Below are 12,828 nucleotides of genomic sequence, written 5' to 3' on the forward strand. Positions count from 1 at the left end.
CAGCCTAACACCTGGGAAATGGGAAAGAAGCCAGAGGGGCGATCTTCACAGTTCTGAACCTAAGTAAGAGTTAGGAATGTCCAAAGACATCTGCTCAGCCCTCCCTGGAGTGCCCCCCTCCCTGCCACTAATGGAGTACTGCATGGAGCTCTGTAGAACAAGCCCTGGTCTGGAGTATTGGACTGGCTTGTGTGGTGTCCCTGCTGGGGACTTCAGAAAGGTAAGTGCGTGTCATGGAGAGTCATGAAGAGTGTCAAACACAAAATCTTTCGGTTTTAATCTTTACTTTCAATCCCAAACAATCTCTTTCCTTTTCGTTACAAAAGTACTAGATGAACACGGGCAGAAGAAAGCTGACTTCTGCAAACTACATGCCTTCAACAGGCGTCTCAATCCCGTCACCAACACCCACATGTGAGGCAGAGACACCAGGCAGGTAATTCTCGGGAATCAGAACTATACATAAATGCACGATCATTTTATTTCATACAAACATGATCAACACGAGCGAAGCCAGACTGTGGATCTTACACACCCTTGATATTCCCAAGAGCCTTCTCGTGGGGCCAGATCTGAGGCCCAGCCCTCCCGGAAGGAGGACGCGGCCCGCGTCTCAGCAGTTCATTGAGACGACAAGCTGGACGTGCTGAGGAGAGCCGAGAGTACTGCGGCCAGGCTTGGAGGGGTGGCCAGCCGGCACAGCCGGGCGCCTTCCTGCACGGGCTCCTGGCCAGGACTTGCCGGAAGGTCTCTGCGCTCGGTGGAGCAGGGAGCAGTGATCAAGCCGAGCAGCTGTCCAGAGCATGTCAGTCTCTGGCTTGGCCGCTCACCCCTCCAGCCCTCTGAAGGGAAGGAGCTGTCAGTCCACTGTGCCATTGTACGATTTGTTGAACTTGTTGAAAGTGAAATCCACAGTGTGTGTGGAGATGGGCTTTCTGTACAGAGGGTTTGAAGCCTAGAGAACACGGAGGGTAAGAGGACATGTGTTAGTTCATTCACTCATTTGAACACACACAGGGCTGGAGGCCTTCCAGGGTCAGCCACCAGGAAGGCAGCGGGCTCAGCGTGCAGGTGGAGGTGCCCGCCTTGTGCTGCAAGACGTGCTCCTCCAACCCCCTGGCCTGGAATGCCCTGCCCTTCCCTGAACTTTCTCTCTCCATCTCTGAAACGGGGGACCTTGTCCATCAGATGGTCTCTAAAGTCCCTTCCAGTTTTCACAGAAACCAACTAGGACTTCAGGGGGCACTCACTGTGCTCTGTCCTTGGGTGACGAGCAGTCTGCTTGGGGAAGCAAGGCACACACAGACACTGCGATAGACTAGGGGTATGTGGGGTCCCCTCCTGGGCTGTGTCCAGACTGTCCAGACTCCCCCTGCTCAGGCTGTGCCCAGCACCTCTGCTCATGAGCCTCCTGACCTGGGCGTGGTGTGGGGCTCTGTGCAGCGTGTTCTGAACTGGGTACACACCACCCCTCAGGCTTTGCTTCTTTGTTCTGAATGCTAAAGGTGTTAGGGGGCCTCTGCCTGAACTCAACTGGACCCCTAAGCTTGACATGTTTCCCACTTCCAGCTTCCCACTGGCGTACCATTTCGTAGCGGGCCCTGGATCGCTCACTCTGGAACTTGGCGAACTCTCTCCGGTCGTGGATGGTGACGAGCAGCTTCCAGATGACCAGAAGTGCAAACCCAGTCAGGAGGATGCTGCCGACCACAGCCAGGAGGATGGTCATGGCGCTGGGGGCGGTCCCACACTCTGGAGGACCAGAGCACGGTGAGCAAGCCGCCGGCATCACTATGCCCCCACTCCAACCTCAGGCCCACCAGCTCTCCCCAGAGGCCTTCCTGTGCTTCATAAGACCCTCACATGGCTTCTGGGAGGTGTGGGTGGCAGGCGGGCTTCTCCAATGCACATGAAGTAAAAGATTCAAAGAAGGCTGATGACTGTCCCAAGGCCACACAGCAAATCGAGGGCAAAGTCCAAGAGAACTCAGAGGCTGCTCCACTTTTTCCCCACACACCCTGTGCACAGCTGCATCCCCCCAACTTGAAGCACCCACACCCCACCCCGGCCCTGCCTCCCATGCAGGATGCTGGACCACGTCTCAACTTTCACGTAAATGGTTTCAGGAGTAGACCAGGCGGCAGGTTTCACGAAGCCATTCCACAAGGGCTGGGCTGGGGGCCAGCCAACATTTGTAAGCCTTTAGTGTGCAGCCTTTGGAGCAAATGTGCTTATTTTCAAAGAACCACAAAGACAGTGCTTGGAAACAAAGCCTCATTCTTCAGGCGTGCATCCTGGGCTGAGACCACAGCCTTTCCCTCTGCCTCTGCCTAGGGAAGGCACGTTATGTGGTCTGGCCTCACGTGGAAGCAGTTTGCAATGCTGTGAACTCAAGAGAGCAGATCTTTTTCTGAACCTTCACCTCGCTCCAACCTCCTCCAAAGAATAAAAGGGGTCATACCAGAAACCCTAATTATCCCAAGGAAAAGGGCTAATGGTCCCCAGGCCCAGAGCGTGAGGCAGAAATGTCCCTGCTGGGTCAGAGCATGCCGTCCTCAGCAGCTGGGCACAGCACATGTCGGAATGTTAGCACAGCGCTGCGCCCTTCCTGGACTCCACTCCAGGAGGCGGCAGCCCAGCCAGGGCCGTGCGCGCACCCAGAGCGCCCTGACTCTAGCCCTGATGGTCCGGCCCTGCCATGCACGCTCGCACTGTCGTTAGCCACGCAGGTTAAGTGTGTTTTGTGCTTACCGTCACGCCTGTACCCCTTCCTTTGAGATGAGGCACTCCCCCAGGGCAGGACCCCATCCTCCTATAACTCCCACTCCCTCCAGTCACAGCCCCCAAGCTCCGGCCCAACGACGGTCCCCAGATGAACAATCATCTTTCTTCTGAACTACAGCAGTCAGGTAGAGAAGGCCTCAGATCCTGATCTTCACAGGGAACTGTGTCCCTCCCCTCTCTGGAGTTTGGAAAGGATGGTGAGAAGAGGATGGGTGATACCTCAGAAACCAAGAGCCCTGGGGGAGCAGACGGGGCCAGGCCTCACCCACCTGGCTCCCTGAGGACCGTGAGGTTGGACTTCCCACTGGGGAGCTCTGAGTAGGTGAACATCATCACACAATCCTTGGCGGTTTTGTAGAAACAAAGCACAGCCTCCTGGTCATCTTTCACTGGAAGAAAACCAAGCAGAAATGTCCTGAGTGTCTCTCTGAGTAACTCAGAGCCACCGAGGGGTGGGGTGAAGAGCCAAATCCTGCCCCCAAAGAAAAGGGGTGCAGAGAGGCTGACTGGGAGTCTCTCATTTCAAGAATGCAGGCCCAGCGCTGAGTTAGACTGGCCCAGGGATGCAGACTCCCTTCCACGCACGGGAGCCTCTGCAGCACTCACTGTGGGGATGCGGGAGGGAAGGACGCACTATGGCCAGGCGGGACAGGACAGTGGAACTGGAGAAAGGAGGGGCTGGCCGGCTGCCCGCGGAGGCCCGAGCGAGGGCTCACACTCGAGTCCCCTGCCGGAGAGCCAGCCGCAGAGGCCGAGAGCTGGCAGTGCCGTCCTGAGACGTGAAACGAGAGAGGGCCACGAGGGATGGGACGAGCGAGAGACTCCCAGCCCCCAGCACGGTGCACACTGCTTGCCTCGCTCCCCGTGCGAAGCAGCTCCTTTCCTCACGCTGCCTCACACCCGCTGTCCCCACACGGCTGTCACCTGAGGTGAAGGCGTCACCCTCCCCGCCCCCCACCCCCGAGCCATTATCCACAGTCCAAGGCTTCCCTGGGTCGGGGTTAGACTGATTTCTGGGGGGAAGGAAGCCGGGAAGAGTGTGAAGTAAGAGGGAGGCGGGTGATAAGGGAATGACCCATGGGTCCTGAGTAACAACTCCAGGTTATGTTGTGACATGGAACGCCTTCCAGCTCCACCCTCTGTAAGCCTGTGGCTCAAAGGAGGCTCTACCTAGGACCAGACAGTTTTGAGTGGTTATCAGACACGGAGGCCTGGGCTTTTCCTCTCAAACCCCAACTGTAAGCCCAGTCTGGCTGAGTGTGAGCAAGTGTGTGTGTGTGTGAGCGTGTATGTGTGTGTGTGTGAGCGTGTGTGTGCGTGCATGCGTGTGTGTGTGTGTAAGCCTGGGGGAAGGAAGGAAGGATAGCTGCTCTGTGTGTGTGTGTGTGTGTGTGTGTGTGTGTAAGCCTGGGGGAAGGAAGGAAGGATAACTGCTGAATTCGAACAGAAACTTTCTCTGTGAAGCAGCTGATTCAGGTCACAGCTGTGCGTGAACAGCAACATTTGCTCCAGAGCGAGTTAGTGGGTCAGAAGAGGCACTGCCCTGTCTTTATGTGGGTGTCCAGTCATGAGGCAATGGCCCAGGTCTGCAGGCAGAACTTGCTGCGAGCCAGGCCTCAAGTCCCAAGGCAGAAGCAGGGCAGGAAAATTGGCATGAGAGGCCAGACTGGGTGGGTGCGGGGCTTCCCATTGGCTCCCAGGTGAGTACAAGCCCTGGCACACAGTAGGTGCTCAGTGACTATGCGCTGATGGCATTCATGACTTGGCTGCCATGATTTGGCCAGAGCATCAGTCAAGACCAGGGAGGCAGAACAAGGAGCAGAGACCTGCAGGAATTCTATCCTGGGTTCATCTGGACAGAATGCAAGCTCTGCCTTGCCTTATGCCAGCAGCATCAAGAGAGCTGTGCTGGGCTAAGGCCAAATGGGGCAGGGACTGGCTAGCTGGGCACCAAACGTGGTTTCCCAGCTTCCTGGGCACACCTGGATGGCATTTCCCACCATTCCTGCAGTAAATGTGGCCGGGTGACTGAATTCTGGGGGGAAGTTACATGTACCCTTCCAGGTCCAGCCCTTGTAAACCTCCCATCCAATCCTTCCCTCTGTCCTCCCCATTTGTAGACTCAATGGAGAGGATTCTGAGGACCTGGGGGAGGGTAGAACCAAAACTGAGAGGGTATCTGGGCTCATGAAGGACCAACGGAGGCTCTGTCAACCAGGAACATCTTCACTTTCAGTGAGTGACAAACCAACTATTTTGTTAAGTCACTGAGGTTCAAGGCATGTTTGTTGTGGCAGCTAACAGTACTTATTCTAATTAATACACCAACTTCTCAGGAAGCCTGGGAGAAGATGTGGCTAGGAAGGGACTGGCCCCAGGGACAGGACAGACACTGATAAACAGGGAGGGTCTTATACCCTGGAGAGCCTGGAACCTGTGCTCTAGCCCAGGTACCCCAAGTCCTCTTGGGGAGCCAGCAAGGACTGGCCAAGGACCTGAGGCTACTTCCTAACTCAAGGCTAAAACTACCATCTTGTCTGCCAGGCAGCCCTGAAGATCATCCCCACAGGATAGAGTCTCTACGTCCCCTGCCAGGATCCAAAGGGGGCCAGCTGCCCAGGCCACTCGGCATACTCACCAATGGTGTCCACCCGTGTGATCACCTCATCCTTGCACAGGTTTTGGCAGGTCTGGTTGTCAGCTGAGCTCCCTGAGTGAAGCAGCAAGCACTCGACACAGTCTCTTTGGAAGAGAGGCGATAAATGGGTGTTAAATGCTGTGGATCAGCCCCACATATGTAACAGAGTACATGCCCCAGGAGTGCAGATCCCAGCCCTCCTTCAGGCCCTCGAAGCTTTAACTTCTCCCATCTTCAGCTGCTCAGCCCTACTGCCCCCCCTGTCGCCCTCAGGCAGGGAAGCCTGAAGGTCCTTGGAGGAGCCTAGGTGAGTTTAGAGACATGTCTGGTCCCCATGTCAAGTTGCAGGCTGGAGGCCTTTCAAATTCCGACACCAGGAGCGACATGCACCTGCTCTCCAGTGTGTCAAATGCCTCCCTGAGGAGTCTGCCCCAAACAAGGAGCTTCTGATGATTAAAAAAAAAAAAAAAAGTATTCCTGGCCTTGAGGAGGGGCTCTCACCCCCCCGTGGCCGGGGCCCAGCCACACCCACAGAATCTGCATCTCCAGGGCTGGAGCCTAGTCTCCCAGGGATTGAGCAAAGGCGAGGGTTGAGGACCACTGTCCTGGAGACTCTCGGCCCTTCCCCCTTCTCCCTCCCGGACAGAACCCACGTGGCATGGCAGCCAAGCTCTAACGGTTCATTGAGATTGTTGTGGAAGGGAGAGAGGATCCCTAACCCCTCTGGGGGACTGTTGTGGGGTCCATAAATGGGGTAGCAAGAACTCAACTCCAGGGAGAGGTGGGTTGGAACAAAACTGCCATTTGACGGTGAACTTGAAGGGCCTTTCTGAGGTGATGGAGCTCAGTGACCTGCAAGGAGGTAAGAGATCCCCCAAACAGGGGCTTCTCCAGGAAATGGGGTGAGGACTCCAGAGTTAAGCACGTGGGGCAGGCCACTGCCTCCTTGCAGCTGTGTCCTGGCACCAGAATGTGGCGGGGGTGAGGGGGAAGCTTACAAAGCCTCAGCGACACAGGGGACAGCAGCCCGTACCCCACAGGCCTATGGGGACCAACAGGGCTGTGTGTCCGGAAGGCTCTCTGGCAAAAATAGGCAGGAAATATAACTGCCATGCATCAGGTTTCTCATTTTCATCTTTAACTTCCTTGGGATGGAGGAACCAGTTACTACATTTCCAGGGCAAAAACGGTGCAGTGGATGCCAGGCCTGAAGGGAGCTGGGAGCGTTTTATTAAGTCGCTCTATTTCATAGGTGAGGGAAATGAGAAATCAAAGGCAGCAGGGTTCGGCACCCAGGAGCCCTGCTGCTCCAAGTCCCTCTCCAAGTCCTTCCTCTGCTTTCTGAACATTGAGGAGGACTGGGCGACTGAGTAGATCGTGGAGAGAAAGTAGATAAGACCCTCTTACTAGGGTTCTAATAGTTTGAAGAATTCAACCATCCCAGGATGGGCCACAAAATTCCTCTCTCCCGGGAATGACTTCATGGAAACATTCTGGAGTTAAACAAGTTGGAATTGCTGCATTTCCCCTGAGGCCAGAGCCCAGTGGGCGGGTACTGAGTCTGGGCTGGGCCCCAAGAAGGGGTTGCCTCCAGCTCTGGTCCTTCACACTAATGCTGCTGCCCTCCCCCTCCCCACAATTAACACGCTGCAAAGAAAGGTGTCTGCTTCCGGTCTCCATTAGGATTCACCACGGAGGCCTCCACCTGCAGGCCCTGTCGTCAGGGAACAACAGGCCTGCTTCCAGGGAACATTCCCTCATCATCCACACTGGCAAATCAGTTTAACCCGTGTGCTCCTCGCACTGGGTTGAAACTTGTGATTTACTGTAGTCACGTATTACCATAAGTCTGGCCTTTAAACAAACAAGCTGCTGAGACAGACTCTGCTCAGGGAGTCTGTTAATTGAAATCAGCTGAGGCTGAATATGAACTCACCCAAGGTGAAGGGTGTGTTTGGTTAGTTCTAGAAAGTGGAGATTGCCTGCTCTGAAGTACCAGAGGGGAAAAAAAAAAGGACATAAGACATTGGAAACCTGGTGGTTCTCAGCAAAGCAGAGAGCAGAGAAACAGCCTGAAATGAGGCACGATCAAAGGGACTTCATTTTGTTTGTTTTTTTTTAAGTTACAAGAAGGCTGTGAAAAAGGCAGTGTCAGTGTGGCCCAGAGACAAGAAGGAATAGTGAGGTTCCTTGATGGCACCTCTTTGCTCTCCTTGCTCCTTTGGTGTTGCTTAATGGATAACAACCAAAAAAAAAATCCATGTCTTCTTAGAAATGAATGCTTTAAACATTTAAAGCTAAGGCTGTCTTCCCAAGTGCCTTTTAACTGACCTAAGCCAACCGTTTATTGCCTTGCTGCTCCAGAGGAAGGCAAAGAAACAGGTTTTATCTGCATTTATTGGTTCCACGCGTATTATCCTAGCTTCATCCCCACCTCCCAACAGCCTCACATGCCCCAAGGTCTGGGAGCACAGACTCAAAAGGGTTCTGCTGGTGGGAGCTGGGGGGAGGGAGCCTCCCTCAGGCATTGCATGTTGATAATGGCCGAGAGTCCAGGCTCAGATGGCCACAGCTATCTGGGCTCCAGACCCAGGATCCTAACCTCCTCCCCGGGGATGTTTCCGTTTGCATTTCTGCTATTTCTCCACTCTCAGCAGGTCTACAGTGGATTTGTGTTTCTTTTCCCTTACTCTGCCTGGCTTCCCTCTAATTACACAAAATAAAATCTGGCCCTGTCTGTCTTGTCTCTCCATCTGCGGCCAGCTTTCAATTACCCACGCCTGGATTATTTGTGGCAAACGTCCAGACGGGGGCTCTGCCACCCAGAACGTTTCTGAGTTCAGACTGACCGGCAGCCCCAGCCACTCGGGGATCATGACCTCCTCTCATTAGGAGCCTGGGCCAGGCATTTGGAAGGGATATCTGCCAAAAAAAATTGCACAGTTGCATTTCCCAGCCAAAAGGAAACAACGTCTGTATTATTACTTGTTTCTGATTATCTGCGCCCCTCCCTCCTGGGCCCTCAGCACAAGGATGACGATGGCACAGCTGTTTCTCTAGCAAAATCAAGGCAAGCGGTCACTCTTGCTTTCCCGATGCCATAACTCCCTGCTCTCTTTCATTCCCTCTCATTCGTGCTCCGGCAGAATGTGGAGGGCAGAGCTGCGAGGAGGTCAACTGGGGAACATGACCCTGTGGCTGGGTCAGTGGAGGCCTGGAGCCTGTATCTGGACAATCTCTGCATTCAGCAGCAGCACGGAGACTCGCTCCATTATCTGTACAAATGGAGCAGAAAATTCAAAAGCCACTGCAGTTTGTTCCTGGCATGCCTTATCTAGGTCGGGTGCCCTCCTGTCCAATTTACCTTCTGAAGATGTTTTGTTTAAAGCAGTATTTTCTATACAGGGAAGGTGGCCTGTGAAACACTGTTTGGGAGATGTTAATGGGGAAGGTCAAATTAATTTGGAAAAAACATGCATGCTGAATGTCCTTTTGAAATACTCAGTGATACACTAAAGGCTCAAGAAGATGCCATTTTGGTACCAAAATCAATTCAGTATCATCTAACCTAGTAATCTGGTAATTTCTAAACTTGAATAACAGTCTTGCTTTTTGTTGTTTTGTTTTGTTTTCACAAAGTCTCCATGGAACCAGAGCCTCAAAGGCCCTATTCTAGTTCATGTGAGTAAGAGTTTCATTCTCCTGCAAGGCTGCATGGGCAAGGTGTGGGAGAGGGGGAGTGAGAGCCTGATGGCCCTGGAGGCTGACCGGCCAGATGGCAGGATGGTCTGGGGGAGAAGCTGGGGTGGGGGCTTTACCTCTTGGTGCTGCAGGCATCGGGGCAGGTTGGGCACTTCTCACACATCTCCCCAAAGGCGCCTGGCTCTGTGCACTGGCACTGCCCGCAGACGCAATGCCCACGGTCGCTGCAGATGTGGCCATCCCTGGCCTGGCATGTGCTGATGTCTGTCGAGCAGTTACAGTTGTCCCCGATGTAACCTGCGTGGCACTTGCATTCTCCGCAGTGACACTCGCCGTGGCCTAAAAGGACACACACCGCACATCAGTGCCTGCCTGCCTGCACGGACACACAACCAAGCTGGCGCCTGCCACGTGCTGGGCCCTGGGGATGCGACAGAATGAGACACGGGCTGTGCCCTCGCCTGCCACGTGCTGGGCCCTGGGGATGCGACAGAATGAGGCACGGGCTGTGCCCTCAGACTCTGACCAGGCAGACAGAGGGCCTGGTGCCACCACGAGGTGACAGTAGGGCGCCCAGGCGGTGCATGTGGTCCGCCTGCACTGGATGCTGCTCCAAGTCGGTCCAGAACTTGGCCAAATTGTGCCCCGGGCCCAGGGCCCCAGAGAACTTCTTCCTGTCTCCCCAGTTAATGTGACTAACAGCCCCAGGGCCTGTGGCTGTGATCCCCTACAGCAAAGGAGACTTTGCAATGTGATAAAGTGAAGGATTCTGAGACAGAGGAGAGTCTCCCAGATTACCCTGGGACCCTAAGTGCCATCACAACGTTCCGTGTAGGAGTAACGCAAGGGGAGATCTGACTGCAGAAGCTGGTGGCCACGGCCAGGAGGAGCAAGATGCTGTGCTGCCAGCTCTGAAGACAGAGGCGGCGGCCTCGAGGAGCCAGGAATGCAAGGAGCGCAGCTCTGTGAGATGGCAAAGGTGAGGGAAGGGCCCTCCCTGGAGCCTTGGCACGGAGTGTGGCCCTCCCGGTACCGACACTGTAGCCAGGGAGAACCATGGCAGACCCTGACCTCCAGAGCTGTAAGGGAACACACTGGAGTTGTCTTCAGTCACCCATTTGTGGTAACCTGTCACAGCCGCAACGGAAACGCACACAGGCACTGTCCCCGAGTCTCAGTGAGATGCTGACTCCGGAGCTGTGGCCAGAGCAGACAATTCAGGAGCAGGGGCCAAGGGCCCCAGCAGCTAACACTGAACTCACTACGAACGTGTCCGGCTTTACAGCGTGAACTCGCAGAATTCTTACAACCATCCCCTGCTCACAAGTGATGAAAACGACACATGGAAGGACGAAGCAGCTTGAGGGTGGCCAAACCAGGAGTATGGCTCAAGGACCCACAGTCTGAACTTGAGGATCTGCAGCCTCTCAGGAGACAGAGTAGGCCCTAATCACGAGGAGAACCGGCTGAGTGTCCCCCTGGTCCCCCATGCAGGAGGGACCTGTCCGTTCCACAGCCTCCAAGGGAGGAGGGCCCGGACCTCCCCCCTCCAAGCTCTGCAGGCATCAAGGGCAGGGGGGCTGCTGGGCTCAGAGGACTGTGTGTGCGCCAGGCACATGCGTGCACCTGCTGGGCAGGGAGGCGCATGGGGAGTGCCAGCCTCCAGGGGGGCCTGGCCGTTCACGGATCTCCTGTTTTCTGTGCTAACACAGCGGAAAGCAACGCTATGAAGGGCAGGTGTTTAAAAGTCCTCCTTACACTGCTACTGCAGCACACTTTCCTTTCTCATGCCATTCTTCTAAGACTGATACCAAAAGGCCCAAGGATTTGTATTTACTGAGAATCCACAGACACACTAGCAGGAGACCAGACAGATGGGGGATGGTGTCAGATGCGGGGGGAGGGCTTGCATTCTGCTCCCACTCCTGCGTCAGCTATCCTGGGAGCTGGATCTCAGCACCTTCTGTGAGACCCCCCAGCGAGTGTGATCCACAGTTCAGGTCAGGACCTAACTTCAGAGCGCCGCTTCACCCCTACTTCCTTCTTGTCCCCCTCCCCCTCTCTGCCCAGTCCTCATCGTAGTGCCCGGGACCTGCGGGAGACAAGGGTGGCCATCTGGAGCCAACAAGCCCCCCCCCAAACCCCCACACATGGACCACAGCCCAGGGACGCAGAGCCCCGGCAGACACAGCACTGGGCAACAGCACCCCCCCCCACACACACTTCACAGGCAGTGTCGAGGCACATGGCGGCCCTCTGGGAGAGGTGAGGAAAGCCAGGCCCAGCCAGGAGGAGGCTGCCAAGTGCAGTTTAACTGCCTGGAGGCTGGCGTGTGCTGTGTGGGCCACAGGGGAGACAGCACCCCTGGCTCAAGGGTTACGGTTGTGGGGGGCCACAGAGCACACAGCCACTCCAGGGAGGGAGGCCTGCACGCCCCTCCTCCCCACCAGTCCTCGAACAGCTATGGAGGCAGGAAACCACCCTCCACAGGGAAGTCTTCCCAAATGAAATGGGTCCAATCCACACAGCGAGCTCCCTCACTCTCGGCCTCGGGACCACATTGGTCAGGAGCCTGTTTTAAATTAAAATGGTTCACTGTCAGGGTAATTTCGCCCTCAACATTTTATTATGAAAATTCCAAACCTGCAGCCAAGATGAAAAGACTGCAGTGTGAATATCCGCCTATTTTCCAGCTCTCCCACCCCCAGCGTGTCACCTGCTCCATCACACGCCCCTCCTTCCTTCCGTCCATCCACTTTTAAACGCATCTCAAAGCGAGCGCACTTCAGGGGTAGGTTTTTCATTAGCTCTGGCCTCTCCAGTGGCTTGTACATCACAGCATCCCATAAAGCAAAAATATCAGAAGAGGCATGACTGGTGCCATATTTACCCGCAGCAAAGACACCACTCAGGCCAGAGGGACTGCTTTGTTTGACCTGGATGAGTGTTGTCTTCCCTCTTACTCTGTATTTGGCAGCAATGTAAAATGAACCAGATGTAACCTGACAACTATTCCAAACTGTCAGTGGTTTGGAGAAGAGGTAGTATATTATTTTTTTGTGGTGAAGTGTGGGTATGTGTGTGTTGAAAGAAGAACTTGCTCCCCATTGTGACTGAGCTTCTCATGTGAAAAGATCTGCTCAATGAGAAGATAGCGAAGTTGCCAGCTGCTCGTACTTTCCCCCATGACTGTTGATTGGCAAGTAAACCCAGCTGCCTCGGGCACATATGATACCAAGAGGACCCGAGAGCTCCAAAACCCAGCCCCAGGTCAAAGCAGTTGAGAGTTCCTGGATCTGGGGTGTGAGCAGAGTTAGGAATCACAGGCAGCAGATACTAGGAGTCGGTGGTCACCACCGTGGCTAGGGGCCGGACTCATGGCCAGAGACGTAAGCCATCCCTGGAAGCCGCCCCCCAGCACCTGAGCAGCGAGGACATGGAGAGAAGGAAATGCTCTGCAAAGAGCCTGTGAGTGAGGACACCCAGAGCCGCGCCATTAGTGGGGCAGCAGGTGGGAGCCACAGGGGCCACAGGACCTTGGAAAGTCCTCATCCATGGGGCTCTTTGGCTTCTAACATTTGCCAGTTCCAATGCAAAGTCCCAGCAAGTCACACTAGTAGAGAAGCCACACTTGGTGGAACGGCTGAATCCGCCTAAGGGCTGTCCTCAGGGACTCCCTAGATGGGCCCAGTTTGTCCGTCAGG

At 55.0% G+C, this 12,828-nt stretch overlaps 1 protein-coding gene across 1 annotated transcript in view; it reads right to left on the minus strand.

Moving 5' to 3' along the window:
* Window positions 1–275: 275 nt before the first annotated feature.
* ITGB5 (integrin subunit beta 5) overlaps window positions 276–12,828 on the minus strand; it is a 111,894-nt gene continuing 99,341 nt past the window's right edge. Inside the window, exons 11-15 of the mRNA XM_052653972.1 lie at window positions 9,241–9,463; window positions 5,423–5,526; window positions 3,054–3,173; window positions 1,586–1,752; window positions 276–955 (exon numbers count right to left, since the gene is read on the minus strand). Of these exons, the coding sequence (XP_052509932.1) occupies window positions 860–955; window positions 1,586–1,752; window positions 3,054–3,173; window positions 5,423–5,526; window positions 9,241–9,463 (710 nt within the window). The 3' untranslated portion in view covers window positions 276–859. The remainder of the gene's footprint in view (window positions 956–1,585; window positions 1,753–3,053; window positions 3,174–5,422; window positions 5,527–9,240; window positions 9,464–12,828) is intronic.

The sequence above is a fragment of the Budorcas taxicolor genome, chromosome 1, assembly GCF_023091745.1.
Source record: "Budorcas taxicolor isolate Tak-1 chromosome 1, Takin1.1, whole genome shotgun sequence".
NCBI classification, from domain to species: Eukaryota; Metazoa; Chordata; class Mammalia; order Artiodactyla; family Bovidae; genus Budorcas; species Budorcas taxicolor.